The sequence below is a fragment of the Mastacembelus armatus genome, chromosome 4, assembly GCF_900324485.2.
Source record: "Mastacembelus armatus chromosome 4, fMasArm1.2, whole genome shotgun sequence".
Lineage (NCBI taxonomy): Eukaryota > Metazoa > Chordata > Actinopteri > Synbranchiformes > Mastacembelidae > Mastacembelus > Mastacembelus armatus.
Genome location: NC_046636.1, coordinates 20647896 through 20667557, shown reverse-complemented (window position 1 = coordinate 20667557; position 19662 = coordinate 20647896). Strand labels below are relative to the sequence as shown.

At 42.2% G+C, this 19662-nt stretch overlaps 2 protein-coding genes across 2 annotated transcripts in view; one reads left to right on the top strand and one right to left on the bottom strand.

The window, feature by feature from the left end:
- scfd2 (sec1 family domain containing 2) overlaps positions 1 to 9112 on the top strand; it is a 75967-nt gene extending 66855 nt beyond the window's left edge. The window contains exons 7-9 of the mRNA XM_026305230.2: positions 1700 to 1834; positions 5175 to 5294; positions 7954 to 9112. Coding sequence (XP_026161015.1) covers positions 1700 to 1834; positions 5175 to 5294; positions 7954 to 8046 — 348 coding nt within the window. The 3' untranslated portion in view covers positions 8047 to 9112. The remainder of the gene's footprint in view (positions 1 to 1699; positions 1835 to 5174; positions 5295 to 7953) is intronic.
- rasl11b (RAS-like, family 11, member B) lies at positions 9105 to 11471 on the bottom strand. The gene is made up of 4 exons (XM_026305231.1): positions 11201 to 11471; positions 11042 to 11098; positions 10873 to 10949; positions 9105 to 10355 (listed from the first exon to the last, which is right to left on the bottom strand). The coding sequence occupies exons 1-4, from the start codon at positions 11313 to 11315 to the stop codon at positions 9858 to 9860; spliced, it is 747 nt and encodes a 248-aa protein (XP_026161016.1). The 5' UTR covers positions 11316 to 11471; the 3' UTR covers positions 9105 to 9857.
- Positions 11472 to 19662: the final 8191 nt, after the last annotated feature.

Genomic DNA, 19662 nt, shown 5'->3' with positions numbered 1-19662 from the left:
ATCATGTGGGTGTTTGCTATGGTGATTTAATGGGATTGCTTTTAGCTTTTCGGATGAAAATGTCTCCGTGACTGTGGGTTGAATCGGTTGTTTATACCACTGATGTCGCTGTGTATGTGTGTGCATGCATGTGTCGTTTAGGCAGTGGTGAATCGGTAATGTGTTTACTCAGAGCTTAATTCGCACAGGCTGACCCATGTAAAAAGTCACCTTGGTGGAAGTGAATGTTAGTTTATATAATGTGTGCTTTATGTAACAAGGGCAGCAGGATTTCCCCAGGCCTAATTTGGCTGTTCCTCAGGGAGCATGGGAGTGGGAGGCTGTGAGTCTTTTCTCTCTGACATACACTAATACTCCAGACTGGGGTGAGAGGATGCCTGTGGGCTGAAACACCTGGATGCATTAACGTTTGGACAACATTGTGTGTGTGTGTGTGTGTGTGTGTGTGTGTGTGTGTGTGTGTGTGTGTGTGTGTGTGTGTGTGTGTGTGTGTGTGTGTGTGTGTGTGTATGTGTGTGCTTAATATGTAAATTAACAACTTGGTGGATGTGGGCTTTGCTGGAATGTTCAGACGTTGGCAACATCCAAGGGAAAGGTTTTGATCCTTACCTTGCTTACATTCTGGTATTTACAGTAGCATCTGTGTGTCAAGAAAACAAGCCAGTTTTCCAGTGCTGGAAGATATTGAGGTTATTTTAAGACTTCTGCTATTCAGATTACTCAGATAAAGCTCGTCCATTTTGTTTGGGTTTTTCATTGTTCTCTGAGACAGCAAACTTCACTCCCATGAAAGAAAAAAAAAAAGCTTTAATCCTTGATCCGCACTAGCTTTTAAGTCTATAAATGGTACAGTCTGTCCTGGGTTGCTGGGCAGAAAAGTTTTTTTTTTTTTTCCTTGGATCACCTTTTCGGGAATATTAGAAAGAATTTATGAGGCTTTAGTTGAGGCCGCGGCAGTTTAGCGCCTAGATTAAATTGAAACTCCAGTTTTTCTCTGTCAAGTGCAGCAATTGAAAGTTATTCATTGTTGCGATTGTGAAAGTTAGACGCTCATGACTATGGAGCAAAGAGCCAGGTGCTCCTGACTGTTTTAGTGAAGCAGTTTACATTGTGTGATGGTGTCAACATGTTTATTTTCATAGAAAAACTGATCAGCTCATGCAGGCAAACAAGCTGAAGTGGACTGACTGTCAGCTTTCACTTCCGTGCTTGTCTGACTGTTGCCATCTGGTCCTCGGTTGGTTGGTTTGTACAACTGAAAGCAGCATTTGTCCAAAAATAGTCACAGGACTGTTTAAGACTGGCCGGTTTTGATTCTTGATTTGAGTTATCCTCTTTAACAGCAGCTCATAACTGGTCAAAGTGCTGTTTTTAGCCACATCCAACAGTGCAGAATTTTTTTTGTCTTGGTTGCAGCAGTTCTCAAACTCCACTTTCCAAAGTGACTCATACGTCAGAGGCTTGTTTGGCCATGCAGAGCTGTTTATACCTCCACTTTCTGTCAACACCCACAGCCATTCACACAAACACACAGAGGCTAAACACCTCTTTGTTGCGCATATGCAGATTGTTTACTCTAGAATATGACACTTGACCCATCTTTGTATATAAAAATAAAACAGCTTAGTCAGTGCAGGTATTTTAGGTATTAACTAAAGCTGGTGTTCAAGTCCATTGTTTGGTGTTTGGTGTTTTGCAGGCAACCTATCGTCCTTTTCTGCGACAGATCCTGGAGGAAGTCTTCCACCCTGACAGGCACGAATGCCCTGACATCGAGTACATGTCTGGAGGCCTCACAGACCTGCTGAAGACTGGATTCAGCATGTTCATGAAGGTCAGACACTGATTCCAAGCACACAAACACACAGGCATTTGTATGTTATGGGGTCAACTCTGTCACATCCTCTTAGTCCTACCTTTGCCATCCTTCCATTGTGGACAACAAAGGTCCTTCCTCCATTTGACTTGACCCGATTAGACAGTTTGCTGAAGAGCCTTCCCATGTGTGCACATACAGTATACTGAGACAGTTAATTAAATGCCTTAATGTTTCAGTCACTGTTTATTACAGTGGGCACTGCACACATGTTTGGAAACACTTTCAGGTAATACAGTAGCTGATCCTTTTATAAGGAGATGATAGGAGGAAAAAAAAAAACAATAAACTGGCCATTTGGCCAAGGTTCAGACTTTAAAGCCGTGTCACCAGCTGCTTCTTTTTGCTTCACTTTTAATTCACATTTGTAGAGTGTAATGTGTTTCACTAGATGGGCCTAACAAAAATGGCCCCATCTGGCCAAGACCATGATCAAGGTTTTTTTTTTTTTTTATCACCATATGTGTGACATTTTACAGGTCAGGGTTCATGTAGTGCACATAGTTACCAATGCTGGGTGCTGCATTGCAGATACAGCTGCATTTATCATTAGGCCTCCAGGACATTGAAAATTACTTTTTCTTTTTAATGGTTGGTGTATTTCAAAAATAAATGCATGTCATGCCTCTGGGGTTTTCTAAATATGGGCATAAAATTGGATGAAGCATTTAGGGTGCAGAGCAAAAAAGTCTTTTTTAAAAATTCTAAATAACAATCTTTTTCCCCCCACAACCAAATGCTCTGTATATTTGAAGGATGATTTTTACAGGCTGCTTCCAAACCTCAGGATGGGTGGTGAAGCAGTGTAGTAACTCATAGAGCAAAATAGTAATAGACATGCTCCTGCAAGCACACCTTCCTTGGAAAACCTAGAAATTCTTCTTGTGTACTTTAGGATTATCTTTTGTTGTTTGTCTGCAGTGCCCTGAATTTTAGTTTAATCAGCCCACAAATCATTTTCCCAGTAGTGTTTAAAAGGTTGTTTTTGCTATTGATTTCTTTAGCAAAGACTCAGTTTATCATAAAATCTTACATTTAACCCATTAGTTTGATTTATTGGTGAATTCATTTGATATTTATTTTTCATTTCATTTATTAATTTAGATATTTCAAAAAGTATTTTTGTATAATTGCTCCATGAACATAAACTGTAATCAAACTGATTTTGGCTCAATAATGATAATAATTATCAATGACATGCATATTGACATTACAGGTTCAAAGAGACACATTTATTTTTACGGCAGAATATGATCCTGAGATACATACACTGGCCCTGTTTGTGGTACAGAAAGAGAAATAAATATGCCAGTGGCCAGGCAGTAGAATATATTCATATTTTAATAAAAGGAAGCATCTTAATTATTAATTTAGGCATCCAAACCTGAGTGCATCAGAAGGAGACACAAAGATGTTAATGTTTGGGTTACACTAATATTTTGACTACAGACATGTAGTTTTAGGTTTGTGGATAATGCATATCCACCGCTGCAGATTTCTAACCATGGTCTGATTATCCCACATCTGGGACTCCTTAAACTAATGATTCCCTGAGGGGAGGAATTAGACCAGTTGCATAACCGTGGCCTGGGTTTTACAAAAGTTAGGAAACTTGGCCCAAGAAACACCAAATCAGACAGACTCAACCTATAAAAGTGAATATGGAGCAGTCTATAGGAGCTCAGTGCACACCCTTAATGCAGTGAAACTTCTATTTTTAACCACACAGCCCACTGTGTACTCTACAGTTTATATCATTAAGCACACGGGACCCTGCAGTCTGGATTATGACCCAGTGGGAGCTTGTGCGCTGACGCTTAAACTGTCATCTTAAATTGTCTGTAACCAAAGTGTGTGTGTGTGTGTGTGTGTGTCTGGTGTGCCATGTTTAGTCTTTGCTTACATAGAGTCCCAGTTGAGCTGGTTTGTGTTCCTTCAAATGTTCATTCACCCACAGTTCCTCTGTATGACCAACAGCACAAAATACATGTTTAAAGTCCCCAAATCAGAGAATATCTCACATTCCCACTTGCTTCCTGGAACTATTGATGCTTTGTTCTGGAGGAAATCAAAAACCTTTAGCTTTACATTACATTTACCCTGTACTTGCTCAATGTGTCGCAGGATGTTACTTTTAGAGCTCTGCATGGTCCGACACCAGCCTGGAGCTGATGCAGCCCAGTGTCACCAGTAGGTCTTTAAGGTAGATCAGGTTTGTTGTTTGTTCCTAGCTTTAGATTCAAAACTAACATGAGGTTCAGACCCAAAACAGTAAAAGAGTAAGGTGCTTCCAGTATTGCTGAAGAAAAAGGTTAGCAATTTGCTTCCTTTTAAATGATTTACTGAGTGGAAACTGAGTGGATAATATCTCTAAGACAACCTTTGAGTGCATTTTATCATGCGGACAAAGAATAGTATTTTCTTTTCTTCATTTATGCCTGGCAGCACATTTCAGCTCACACCTCCTCACTCCACACTTCCATAAGCCCCTCCCTCCCCATCTAACTCATGGCAGTACACATGGTTCAGACATTTGTAGCTGCAGTGTGACTCTGGATCCAACAAACAAACAGGTGATGGATCCACTCGCACATGAAGCCGGGCCAGTTTTTAAATTCAACAACATAGCATGTGCAGGATACAGTAGAAAACATTAGTTCACACATTTTATTCAGAAACACATGTTGAATCATCCTTGACACGCTTGAGCCCAGCCTGCTGGTGTTTCACGTGTACAGCCACTCTCCCCTTGGGGTCCGCCCCTGCAGCTCTGATTGCTCGGTTAACATTCACAGGCAACAGATGTGTCCTGATTTCATCTCACCAACCAGGAGCCAGTCACACTCTGCAGAAACACCAGACTTCTAACTACCCTGCTGTTAAATAACATCTTTACATGACAGTTAATCCTGTTTTTTACTGTACCAGCAAGTGTCTAAGTCTGTGGGAGTTCCCTGACGCAGGTGATGTGGTGCATTTATTTCTGTGTCTATATGCACTGTATGATGGTGTGTGTCTGCATATGTCCACGTGTCAGCCATGTCATTACAGGGGTGAGAAGGCATCATCTGTTGAGCTTTGTTGCTGTATTGGAGTCCACTCCCATCAGTATCACCGCCAGCTGAGCAGTAACTGAGCAACGAGACACAGGGAGAGTAATATGGAGAGAGAATGATTAAGTGTTCCCTGGACAAAGTGGGTTGTTTATCACAAACGGTCCTATAATAGGAAACAGGATAAACACTCCAGACAGTCTAAAAATACAATGACCAATCACAATGTCCTGTCTTAACTTCAGGTGAGTCGCCCACATCCCAGTGACAACCCTCTGCTCTTCCTGTTTCTGGTTGGTGGAGTCACACCATCAGAGCTCCGTCTCATAAAAGACGTCGTCGCCGCACACAAACCTGGGACTCAGGTGAGTAAGTGAGAACCCTAAGTGTTTGACTACCAGATAACAAACAAATGGCCATTCCTGCATAAATCACTCTTGTGTCTCCTGCTTGCTGGTAACTTATGTGCAGAACCCACAAGGAGTCATGGAGAAGAAAATGTGCACAGTTTCTTAATCTGAGAACCCAAGTTTCTTATTTGTTTGCAAAAGTCATTTTCATTTCTTCATGACACCTGCAGGGCTTCATGCTCCTTACCACCTTCTACCACTCCTAAAACAAAAAAAAAATCCTGCAAATCAGAAACACAAGGGTCAAATCCTAAACTGCAGCTTTAACTGGGGCAAGGGAAGTCGAATGAAGGGTTTAAATAAACATCAAAAATTCATAGAGAAAGTGTAGGTGAGACTCACCTGGCACTTTCTTTGATAGAGCATGTGACAGCATGCAATGAACATAAACTGTCTCAGACTGTGGCCTAGAGGTGAGGAGCGTCACCTGGGCTTTACGTGTATGTACAGTAACTGCACACATGATGTGTCTGTCAGCCTGTGCCTTCTGGTGGTTTAAGTGCCGATTACATATGCGGTGCCATGTAAAACATGCAGATGAATGCGTTTTTTTCTGAGTGAAACCAGTGCGAGGCAGCAGGAGGTTGAGTAATGTGGGTTTGTCTTAATAAAAGGCTTTGAGAAGGACGCCAGGGGCAATGAAAGGGCTTGCAAGGATCAAAGTCTTCCATCTGTAATCAGGAAAACTGAATAAAGACCCGCTTGTATAATAACTTGCTGGCCCACACACACATCGACCTCAGGAGACGCACAATAAACTTAGCACATACATGCACAATGTACCGTGAATAAGCAAATGTGCGTTTGTGTGTGCATGTGCCTGTGTGCGTGCGCTTGCAATGGCTAATGTCTGTGGACCAGACATTCAGGAAGAGTTGAACACAAACTGCAACGGTTTGGTCTCGCACTGACAGAATTCCTCTGAAGCAGACTCACTCTGCCACTACAAACAGGCCCGGTGCCAATTTTAGGTGCTGACCCAGAGTTAAAACAACACTTCTGCTGAGAAACAGAACTTCTCTGTTATACAACATAAGACAACTGTGGTTCTTAATCCAACCAAAAAATACTAATACTGCATGGTTTAACTAAAGATGTGATATCTTCAGATTCTGCCATTTAGAAACAGAAAATGTTTTTCAGTCTGCATCTAGTGGTGAGTCTGCCTCGAAATAAGCATGTGGTACATGAACATCATATATACCATATGTCAGAGTTGTCTCATTTAGAGAAAACACAGCAATAAATAGAAAGTCATTTCAAATGTGTGGAACGACACTGAAAACCTTTCCCTCGTTGCTTGAGTCACCGCAGAACTTTCCACCTATTTTTCCTGACATTTTTTAAAGGGATACTCATTCTAAAATCTTTTGAACAACAAACCCACAGACGTGATGTAAAAAATTTTGTACTTGTGGTTTACCTCTTTGCATAGAAAAAGGAATGTGCACAGCTCTGATTCCCGACAGTTATGGATGAATTTTAATACCTTTTTCAGAATTTCAGGTCTTATGTAATTTGCAATGGCCCTTTTACATGTTGGTTTCACATCTGAATATGTGTTCAAGTAACTTTTATTTCTGTTTTTAGTAGATGCCATGTACCCAGGACTCTGTTGTTGACTCGATTGTGCAGTTAAAATTGGCCCTAACACTTAGAGAATAGACACTAGAGAATAATAACCATCAGTCTTTTGGTAAATATGTGCATAGATATGATGGAAGCAGTCTGAGAATAGATTTGTAAATGAACATATAGCTACGAATTTCCAGTGCTGACCAGCCGACTCTTACATACAGTTCAGAGTGGTGGGTTAGTGGTTTACTTTAATGTAACTGTGTTGACGTGAAGACCACAGCATTTTAAGGCTAAATATTAAAGTTTTTACAGAGATGTATTTTATTCACCCTATTAAGAACTCTGTAATAAATCGACTATTATTAGTAGTAAGGCAAATAAATACAGTCTGTTATGAAACCTTTTTACACTGGGCTGTATGCAGGAATTCAGAGAGAAGAGATTATGCATCCCACACACTCGTGGTGGGTCAGAATTTAAGGCTTTAAGAAGTCTTTAATTCCATAATTGATGGAGTCTGTGAGAAAGCTGGAAACACTTCTTTCTTGATATCATGACTTTGCAACTCGACTCTTTAACACATCAGGTGCCAAAATGTGGTGTAAGCATTGTGTTTTTTCAACTAATGGTCTTAAAGTGTGTGAATGATGCCATTTACGCCTGTGTCTTGACGATGCAAATCCATCATGAAGTCAACAATGATGCGAGTTCCAGGTCTGGAAATGGATCAATAGCAGCACACAACTTCCATCTCTTATTGCATGAGCTCAAAGGAGACGGTTACACCCAAAAGCTAGATTTTTTTTGGAGTGTCACCAACCATAAAGTATCTTTTGAGATAGTGCCTCACCTAAAGAACAGCCAATAAAAATAAACAAGGCTCAAAGCATAACCTCCTACAATCAAATTGAGGCCACAGCACCTGATTCATGCATGTTGTTGATTGTCACTTCACACACTCCCTCCCCCTGACGTCCATGTCTGCTTCATTTATAAGTGTCGAGTGATTTAATGACTTTATTGTTCTCTGTTCCAGGTGCTGGTCCTGTCTACCAGATTGCTGAGGCCGGCAGATATACCTGAACTCCTCTTCACCACCCAAAGACTGGTACCTGATATCGGTCTATAAAAACCTGACATGCACATGCACACGCATCTCTGCACCTCGCATGTGACGAGACTCTGTGTTAAAAGCTGCAAGTGGAAATCAAAGAAACAAAAAGAAAATGAAGCAACATTCCTACTCTGTTTTGTTGAATAAAATCCTTCAGTGAATCTTAAAGCACTTTTATAAAAGTAGCTACTGTCCTTATTTTTAAAGAAATTGTCCTGTATCATGCTGACACAGTTATTAATTTGCATATGCAGTACCATCAGTTGTTAGTCATTTCATCCAGGCTGCGTTAAAAGCAGGCCATATGTGTGAACTCATTACAAGTGAAGGTGTGAATACGGGAAGGCCTGCTGTTGTGTTGGAAGAGAATACACACTCTCTGTTAGTATCTATTGTCACCTCACCACATCATATGGTGACAAATAGGAGCAGAATAATTAACAAGTCACATCATGCTGTCTGCTAAGGTTTATCATTTGCCTCCACCCTCTCAGGGTCCCCCCCCACACACACACACACTCACCATACTCTTTATTCTACCCAGCATGAGTCACCTCGGCTAGAGCGCAGCAATTTCATCCACCTACACACCTGCATCGGTTCTGAATAACAAGAGTCTCCTATACTTTATCAAACAGAGACAGGGAGTGTTGTGATCTAATTAATCCTGTGTGTTTTGCGGCTCTTCTGACAGATATAAGCGGGGTATTCAGGACTCCCTAATTAAGTTTTGAATTGTAAATAAACAGATTTCTAACCTACACACATTCAAGTTTTAATGAAAGTGCTTAATATTATTCTGATCTCATCTTCTGGGAACTGATGATTCTCAAGAGTCCTTAATAAAACAAGGTCAGCTCTGGGAAAACTATCATGAACTCATCCAGTGCCGTGCCTCCGGCTGTTTCAACAGCTTTTTTGTCAAACTGATTTTCTAGGGTCAAGGATGGAGCTGAGTGCTTTTAGCTTTAAACAGATTTCAGAGTTTTCATTTGCATTGTGCTGGAGACTATTTACCTCCGGTTGTTTCTGCAATCAGATGTACACATGCGAAATAAAGCACAGACAATGCATTTCAAATTCATCATTTTATTGTGAAGAAAATGTGAATTATGGTGGTAACAAATAAATAACATTAGGTCCATTGGCCTATTCCTCTTTTTATAAAGTGCATCAGTGATAATAACACACCACATGCTACATACGACGTCTGCTGCCCCACTACAATCCCCAGAATCCCTCCTCTCCTCACTCTGACAATGATGGATGCTGCAAAAATATATACAGCAGATATTGACATATGAGAGACCAAATACACACACAGACAGCTCCACAGAGCCCTGGCTCAAGTGGCTAGTATATTAATACCCTCCTTTAGCAGTGCCCTGTAGTGGCAGACTGAATATAGAGCTGTCACAATGGGCAGCACAGCTAAAAATAAGCATGAGAGTCCATCAGGCGCTCCATGTTGCCAGGAGAGCTTGATTTTACAGTTTGTGATTTTTATATGCACAGTCTGGAGATCAGTCAGTGTCAGACAGCTGCTTCTGTGTCCTCAGGTCTCTTTTGTACTTCTGTACGTATAAACCTCTTCACTGCTTCTCCTTACAAATGGTATAGGTTAGGACAGACCCCTGAGGGCATTTCCTCTGTTAAGATTTGTCTGCCTCCTGCTATATAGAACCTATCCCTGTTCATCTCCCCATCTTCCTCAGGCAGACTAGAACAGGGCATCTTCCAGTGGAGAAGCATGAATCTTTTCTGCCTTTGTTTCTCTTCCACCAGTTTTCTTTCTCTGGCCACTCTGGACCACTTTCAGCTTGTACTCACACTGAGGTGACAGTCCTGACTTTTGCAGAGAGAGCCTGTTTGAATCTCCTCTTCAGATCTTGCATGTTTGGAGATTTTGGCCTGGGGATGAGGGGCGAGCGCTTCTTCTCTGTTGCAGTGCTGGCAGAGGTGTTTGAAGAGTTGGAGGCAGGGGGTGGCTGCTTGGCTAGCTGGCAGCAGAGCCTGTGGAAAGCCCCATGCACCTGGCTGTAGTCCTCGCTGGCAGACACTTCATAGAAAGAGCAGCCCAGTGTTCCCGCCAGCAACGGGCCCTGCTGAGAGTCGACCCGCCTGAGGTGCAGCAGGTCTGCCTTGTTGGCCAGCAGAATTACTGGAGGCACGTTTGCACCGCCTGCACGGACAACCAGCTGATGCAGCTGATCGATCAGGTCAAAGCTGCGCCGGTCTGTCACAGAGTACACCAGCACTACAGCATCAGCCCATTGGATGGAGCAGGTCACGTGATCAGGGATACTGTCACGATTATCTGTCATCTGGTAAGTAAAAAAGAAGAGACTTGATTAAACCACAGCACAGAGAAACAGTTTAAATAGGTTTTGTGTTTGAAAAATGAATTGAGTCCAGATTAATCATTCCCTGACTTTATGCAACTGATCTCTAGTAATGACTGGAATGCCGACTGAGGGAGACAAGGGCTATAGGGTTACTCCTCCAGAACAGAGAAGCTGTGGGTTACTGCAGAGTCTGGATGTGGATCAGGGTATCATTTACCCTGGACTCAGACATCCATTAGCCTAAATGAGAGATTAGATAGCCCGACTGCAGGGCTCTACAACAGGAGACACACACACACCTGTGATGTTGGACTGGTGCCCAGTCTACAGAAAATTTGATGATCTTAACAGCCAGACAGTAAATTAGATTAGATTTGTATTGAATTAGCTCTGATTTTTTTTTTTTTTTTTTATTAATGTGTGTGTTTAACCCAGGCAGCTCTGTCACCTCAGCATGTGAAAATTCAACTGTAAAAAGAAATCTGGCCCCTCTTACCTCTGCACCTGGGGTGTCCTGAACTTGGATGGTCACTTGCTCTCCGTCCACTTGGACTTCTCTAGAGTATAGATTACCTGCGCACAGAGAGGAGGGAAACGTTTTCAGTATCAGGGATCCGGTTTAGTCTAATTCACCTTAAAAACACAAATATGGCTCAGTAGCTCACCAGCATTTCTCTCATAGTCTCCGATGAAACGCCTTGTTAGGAATCTCACCACCAGCGCTGAAATAAAGAAAAGCGATGCGACAATATTAGACTCCAAATATAACAGAGGATAAAATACATCACCTGGAACTGGCTGTGCGTTTAAACGTATGTTCTCACCTGTTTTCCCAACTCCGCTGCCTCCTATCACTGCTATTTTAATGGCCCGGCAGGGCAGCGAGTACTCAGGTGCTGGATACTCCGCGATGGTCGACATGTTCTGGATGAGACGCATTTTCTTTTTTTCCCGCTTGTCAATTCTGGTCAAAAGGGGGGAAAACAGTCCGGAAGTTCCTAAAGTCTGTAGCTTCAGATACAAACCGTCGAAGTAAATCCCGTGTTGAGTCGAGGTAACAGACCAGGGGGCAGTCCGGGACTGGATCAGACTGGATCAGCGCGCTGACTGGATGCTCCGAGCGGACGCGGCTTTTATAGAGCGCGAGCGGTGGTCAGATCTGATTGGACGCCAATGAGACCCCCCCCCCCCCCTCTCTCTCCCCTCTCTCGTGCTCCCCCACCTACACGTGGATATGCAGGCTCTACACAAGGAGAAACGCTCCTGCAGCAGGTGGGCCCTTCAGCTGTGTCAGAACAGCTTTCTCTTGTCAGGACAAAAGAAAAGATGTTTTTTTTTTTTTTATTTTGGTTCTTTACAGTAACTTGATTCCTGACAAAGAATCATATTCTAATAGAAAACAGCATGAAAGTCATAAAAATATTATTCTCATAACTCATCTTAAATAACACCAGGTCTATTTGTTCAGTCTTCGCGTGCAGTTATCTGAGATGCCTCCTTTCTTCCAGTGCTGTGTTGCAGCTGCTGACCTGTTCAGACATGCCCCTAAACTTGTGAATTCTCCACAAAGGGGGTTAATGACTGCTGATGTTCAAATTCACCCCCCACACACTCACACATACCTTCCAACAAATCATGCAAGTGTTCATGCTGTGACTGTGATAGCTACTGGGCCCTGCACATCCAGAAATGACACAGCAACATTTCAGCTGCTTATCAGCCAGTAGCAACAAAACAGTAACATATTGCAGGAGGCTTTGTTTTTTTTTTTTTTTTTTTTTTTAGGAAAGTAATAATAAAACATTTGTTACTATTTTTCTAAGTATTAGCACATATGAACAAATGACAGTTTAGTTCAGCAGCCACCCTTCAACACTCCTTTCTGATATAACTTGTATCACCTCTTTGTCCCACTTTCTTCTGCCTTCTCCATCATATCCCTCACAAACCTCCCTGTCTTCCATCTGTCATTTGTGCTCATGTGCTCTGAGGTATTTTGGCGTCCAGTCTTTCTGTGATTACGGTCTGGTATGTATTTTTTGATAAGAGCACCGATGACAGGCAGCTGCGCTGAAATATGAAATTAGTGCCCGGGATTCACAAGGAGACACGGTCGTTGGGTGTGTACACATGCACGCACTTTAACCACATCACGCCCGACGCAGTGAACTCCACTTAGGCTGCTTTTTTTTTTTTTTTTTTTTTTATTTGTTACTGCCTTCTTTCTGGCTCACAGAGAGCGAAGGGTTAATCTGATGACTTGCAAACAGGATTCTCAGTAGAGAAGCCCCTGTCTTTTTAAATGAATGTTGTGTGTAAGGTGTGTAATCGAAGCCCACGCTGCAGAATATTTGTAACGCAGGAAGATAAGAGGTATCACTGTTGTGCTCTCCTCCAGGAACCAGGCGAGAAGGCTAATGATGACAGATAACAAAGGGAGGATGCTTGTGGAGCTGTTTCACGCCTGTTATCCTGATGAAGGGCCAGGATTGATACATAAGAGACACTGAATTGGTGAGTGATTCACATCAGCAGTCAAGGCTACTAGTGACTTTAAGCCAGTTATAGTAAATGATCTGAAAAAACAAATACTTTTCACACCATGATGTAGTAGCTTCAATAAACATCACTCTTCCGTCTGCGTAGTTATGCCTTTGGGATGGCGTTGCATTCACTTTCCCTGAGGGAAAGCTGGAGGTAAATTAAAATATCTTTGAGTGAAGGTGAACAATTGCAGCTACAACAGAGCAGAACAAGGCCTGACTTGGGATCAGAGTGTCACTCACACAGAGGTGACAATAGTTGTGGAGAGAGGGTAAAATGGGGGGTAAGCCTTTACCTGGGGTGTGGGCAATTGCCAGGGAGAATTTGCGGAATTGCAAACAGAGGAATGCCGAGTTAATAGGGGGTTGGCCGAGGGGACAAGGGGTACGTGAAATCCACAGGAGGAGGAGGAGGAGGGCATTCACAGAAGGATGTCCTTGTTGACACAGGAGTGAGGACTGATTTCCCAAGCTGGCCTCGCTTTTTTACAGTGGAGCTCAGACAGGGCATACAGCCCTCACTTGCCCTCAGGCCTGAGCCCACAAAGGACAGTCATTTGGGATATCAGAGATACTGGAGCAGTTTAGAGGCTTTCCTGGAGCAAACCTCATAAGCCAGCATCATATGCTGATCAGGATCATGATAGATAATTATCATTCTCGTTGCCTTTAATCATTTTCTGCAAAAGTGATTATTAGGAGCCTTTTTTTACACTCTGGGCTCTTTCCTAACATTTGTACAGTTTTTTCATTATTCATGAAATAACAGAATGTAAAGCATGAATGGTTGTTGTTCACTTTTTTCGGTTGTCCTGCAGGATTTGACTGTATATGCACAAAACAAGTTGAAAAGGCTCATCCATTTACACATCTTTGCTTAGATCTCTTCTCCTACTTGTTTACATCTTCAAGTGTATTTGCATTTCCGATGATGACTGATGGAAATTGAATAGGCCTCCTGGCATATGCAGTGATTGGCCCACACAAAGGAAGAGAGGTTGTTTTTTGTCTTATTGAAATGTAAACTCTCCAAAGATGTTCAACCATTTGCATACTTCTGAATGTCAACAGTGGTAGGGGGATGGCAATGGTGGTTTCAGGGGGTGTTGGGTGCTATGGCACTGGCTCTGAATGACAATTGTACCCCCCTACCTTAGCACACCACCTCCTCTTCATTCTCTCTCTCTCTCTTTAGTGCTCCCTGTACTTCTGTTCATTCCACAGCCGATATCTGGCATTAAACCCTTTAACTGGTTTCCATTCTCATGTCTGAGAATTGATGTGCACGTGTCGATCCCTAAACTGTTTATGTGCCCCAACCTGCATGGCTCTGAGTGAGCATGGGAGAGAAAGACAGAAAACAAAGGTGCTGCAGTAATAACAGAGACTAAGGGTGTTTTTGTCTGGTGTGCATGTGACCATAAACATGTGTGTTTAAGTTAACACCTTAAACTCAAGGATTGTCCAGTTTTCACTGATTAGAAAGTTTCTCACATGCAAAATCTATGTGTAAAATTACAGTTGAACTGTGCATATTTAGTTGTTTGTGAATTAGTAGAAAATGTTGATGTGAGAGCCTAAGGTAAATTTTATTGTTTCGATGATGGAAACTGTTGAGCAAGAAAAGGGGAAGGAGTTTGATGGAGTCTGATGGACAGGCACCTTCTCCATAATAGTTATTAATTTTGGTGCAGCACCTTCTGCAGCTGTGTGTGTGTGTGTACAGTAAATAAGGGTGTCGTCGCCACACATTTGTGGGCAAAACAATAATGATCCATTAGACAGTGGAGATAAAGAGTACTGACCCTGAAAGAAGAAAATACAAAGTTATCAATTCATCCTAAACATGAACGTCAAATGTTTAATTTGTAAAGTAGGAGTGGAAAAATTGAGCCCCTGACTTCAGCTTCATTTTTATGAATCATTAGTGTTCAAGCATCCATGGCAACAAGCACACTCATTTATTTCTACTCAAAATTTCTATATAAAAACCTTGGGAGCCGGGTCCAATGACATAAAATCATCAAGAATATGACAGAGGCACAGGCACACAGGCAGGGGAACAGACCATGTCGGGACACAGGGTTCAGCAACTCCCCCCCCCCCAGGGCCCTGTTTGTCCGTCTGCTTTACTGCCCAGCCTGAACACAGAGAGTTTCAGAGTAAGGCCTCTGTGGTGGTTTAATGTAGACAAACTATTTCCTTGGGGGCTAAATCTGGGCTAGAACTGGATGTGGTTACCAAGTGGTCAAAACGAAGCAGTTGCCAAGCCATTCTGCAGAAACTCTTAATAACACAAAAGTATAAAAAAAATGTATGCATAGTACTGTGTGTACTCTTTAGTAATGTATGACGTTTGGAGTAAAATTGTTTGTGTTTGTACACAGCAAAGCCAAGTAACAAATGATTCAGATATGATTTAAGCTCTAACCCTGGTAGCGCTAAAGTTACTATTTTCATCCACCCCCACCACTTCCACAGTGATTACCCCAGTGAGTTAGCCATTACCAGTTTGTTTTTGGGTTAGTAAGGTCCTCCTCCACCATCCAGCAGGCCCAGTAGGCCATTGTAAGCTCAGTAAGGTGTTATCATGTCCTGGACCTCCATCATCATGGTTACAATAATAAACATAGAGTGTACCAGGTTTAGGCACAACAACTACAGGGTTAGACTTAAGAAAAATCATGGTTAGGGTTTTAAAAGTAACAACACTGATTATCAGTTTGAAACAGCTCTCTCCCATTCCCTGTGTTTTGTCCTCTCACCCATCCACTATGACCTGCACAGTAAATATTAACATGTATTAATGATATGCACCTTCTAGCCTGCTGGTAGGTGCAGTTTGCCCCTACTGCTGAAGCATAATTAGTGGTGCAACAACAACCTATAATGTCCATTCAATTAGGTGATAACGGCTGGAATGACTGCACTCTTTGCTGGCTGTTTCACAGTCGTCAGCGGGACACAGTGACCCACTCAGCTCGTCAGCTCACAAGTAACAAGAGCCCCCAATGAATAGAGTAAAAAGATGACATGCAGCCTGATGCAGGTGCTGAGGTGTTCTGTATATGAGTAAGTAAACACAGAAAAGAGGAGATTACTATGCATATACTTATTCTGATCACGTTTTCAGTCACAGAGACCAGTGGCAGATATCTGTCATTGTTATTATCCTTCCATGACAATTAGCCCACGGTGATTGCCTTAACTTATCTGTCATCCTCCGCTGTCCCACAAGCAGCTTTTCTAATCCACTGTTTTCAAGACCAAATAAAATTTTGTGTGCAAACTGACAGACAAGCTCAGACCTGTCACTACCTCTCCCAGGGAGAATGAACCTGAATACATGGATTAGGCACCTGTGAACACAATCCTGATAGCATAAATATGCACACCTCAACCAATAAAACACACTGAAAAACATTATAACAAGGATCTTCACGTGTTTTTCTGTCTTTGTGGCAACATCCATCAATATACTGCAGACAGGAAGATGAGAGAAGTATATTTAAACACTACAGCAACAAAGAGGTAGTTTTGATTGGTCCTATGATTTGATGTGATGCAAAAAAAAAAAAAAAAAAAAGCACACCATGGTGCTAACTGAAAGAATCAGCTAAAGAAGTTTTTTGTCAGTGAACAGCTGTTGTCCTGTTCTAAGTGTTTTTAGGAGATACAGCATGAGGTGCTTCTCCCAAAAGCACAGAGCTGCTACCAAATCACATGCAGTTGACCTTCACCTTTTTACAAACCTTCTGTGTTTTTTTTAATTTTATTTTGTTAACTGTGAAACTGGTGGTGTGTCATGTTGTTCTCCTTTACTACCCATTAAAACCACTAGGACTACCTATCCAGCCCCCTTCAATCTGTGTACATGCAGACAGACTCATTCAGGAATAGTGGACTCTTTCAAAGGGTTCCTCCAATACCTTCATTATGACTGCGTACGCTCATGATTGAGTACACCACATTCATTCATATGCACATTTACACCCCCATAGATGCCTATGCTTCAGCTTATGTAATTATTCAGCTCGGTCACAGATGTTGCACAAAGAATTAAAACATTTCAGCATGAATGTGTGTATGCCTGATTCAGAGGCAGACTGAGCCGTATCTCCTCCTAGATCCTCAAGGTTATCTGTTTGTACAGTGCCTATTCAGTGTGAAGGCAATTACGTGTGAGTTAGTGAAAGTGCAAAAAATATCTTACCACATATTGTCAGTTCTGAATAAATCACTGAGGTGAAAGACGTGACTGAAGGCATGAGGCTTTTCACAATCATGTGGACATTGTGTGGTAACACTTAACGTAAAAACCTACACGCTGAAGTGATGCGGTAAATCATCTCTGGTTAAGTGTTTAAGTTTTGTTTTCCTAGACGTGATTATCCCGTTTCTTCTTTGCTGAGTTAAAGCTGACTGTGAGGTTTCATGCCTGTGCTTCTACCCAGCCCCACCACTGACAGCACTTGGATGTTGGTTAAGCACACGCTCTGTCTCCCCAGCCTGGCTTTCAGAAACATAATGTCTGCTGCAGGGAGGAGTTGTGGTGTAGCTGGGCCATTAGGATGCCACCAAGTGAGAAAAAAGAAAACAAACGGGCCAAACTGCTCCAGGAAATAATGGAGGATACGTGTCAGTGTTCTTGAAGGGTACACACTGTACTCTACACAAAAACTGGCACCGCACAATGAAAAGAGGAAAAGATGTGCGTCAGATGTCTTGAAGGAAGGAGGACTATAGTGCCTCTCATCTTTCATCAAACTGAATACACTGCCTCCTTACTGCTTCAGACATCACAGCAACACACTGGCTCTGACTGAAAATGACACTTCAAATCCATCCATACATTTTCTATACCCGCTTATTCCTTAACCAGGGTCACAGGGATCTGCTGGAGCCTATCCCAGCTCTCTTGAAAGACAGGGGTCCACCCTGGACAGGTCACCAGTCCATCACAGGGCCACATAGAGACAAACAACCTCACACACTCACACTCACTCCTATGGGCAATTTAGAGTCACCAATCAACCTAACATACATGTTTTTGGACTGTGGGAGGAAACCAGAGTACCTGGAGTAAACCCACGCAAGCACAGGGAGAACATGCAAATTCCACACAGAAAGGCTGGGTTGCGAACCCAGGACCTGCTTGCTGCGAGGCAACAGTGCTAACCACTCAGCCACCAAGCTTTAGATTTCATATATGCACATAATATGTTACAGAGCCTGCAAGGTAGTGGTAGAGTGAATATTACAGTGCTGCTAGTCTTCACTTCTGTGGTTCCATTGCTTTGACGCAGGAGAGGAAAGTCAAGGTGAATGCTCTGATTTTTTTTTTTCTTAGGAAGGTTTTCACTTTCAACTTAGTGTTAGATTTGCTCATTATGGTTTTATGTGGGTGCGTCAGAGAGGTGTTCAGCATCTTGTAGAAAGAGAGATTCAGAAATCGGTGCTGAATCAGTTCCTATAGACAATGCTTACGTCGTGCAGGCCTTGTAGAAGGAATGTGCACAGAACAATGCATTAGGTGCACTCCCAGATTTTGTTAAAGTGCCCGCAAATCCCCGAATTTCTTCTCATCTCATTGATTTTTAAATCTCAATGCAAATTTTAGTGTTTCCATCAACTACTGTTATGCAAGTGGTGGCATTTGGGTGCCTTAAACCATTAGAAGACAGTGCAACAACATAATAAGATAATAAAACAATAAATCACAATGAATTAAAATTATGTGGAAAACATGGATTTTAAATTTCTTTCATGTACTAATTTGAGGAATGTCGCCGTCTCCTCATCAGTCCAAACAGCTTTGAGTTTTTCAGTTAAGACATAGCTAACCCCCTGTCGAGTGCCCTCACTCTTTTAACTGAAAATAAAGTGTGTAAAGAAAGATAAGGGCTACAGTATGTTCACTTTGCAGCCCTTCACCCTCTCAAGCACCTGGCAGAGTAAATTAGTGCAGTTCACAGGACTGGAAAGTAGATCAAGCTCCATTGCTTTTTGAAGCTAACTGTAGACATCCAGTTATACAAACAGGTCTATTGTTATTGACCATGATCAGGACAAGATGCTTCTGAGCCTCTAGAGGAGAAGAACAGCAGCTCAAGGAATTTAAAGCTGCATTAGGGATAAGGAAAATATGCAGGGGATATGGTACAGGCCCATATCTGTGCTGCCTTCCAAAAGGCACAATGATTCTTGATACTACTCATTCCAGGCTATGCAGATGAAGAGGTTTGTGCTAAAATGGTATTTAGCTCTCTCATGTTTCATTCAGTTCCTTTAGTTTTAAATTAGGAGCCTGCTCAGTGTCCTTTTATTGTCCAAATGAACAGTTACAGTCTCTACAGCCATGACCTAACAGCAAAACAGGCCTGGAAATACCACTCTCTTTGTGTACATTGTGTGAAAGGTTCATAAAATGTAGGGCACTGCTTTATATAACCTTACTGCAACTGTTATCCACTGACACTGAAACTGCTGTTATAAACCAGAGTGTTAAAGCTGATTGTTACATAAACATCATCTGTGACCCATCTGGCTGCTATACTTCAATTGGATCATATTAGGAATCACCCACATGATAACACGCACTTCTTGAAATGCACACAAGCACAAAAACAGGCACAGTTTCTAGGGCTGCCTGTATTAGATGTTCACAATGAACTCTTCTGATCCCTGCTTTGTGTTCTGAGAACAATGCACCTGTTGTGCTGCTGTCGCTGTCTGACTCAGCA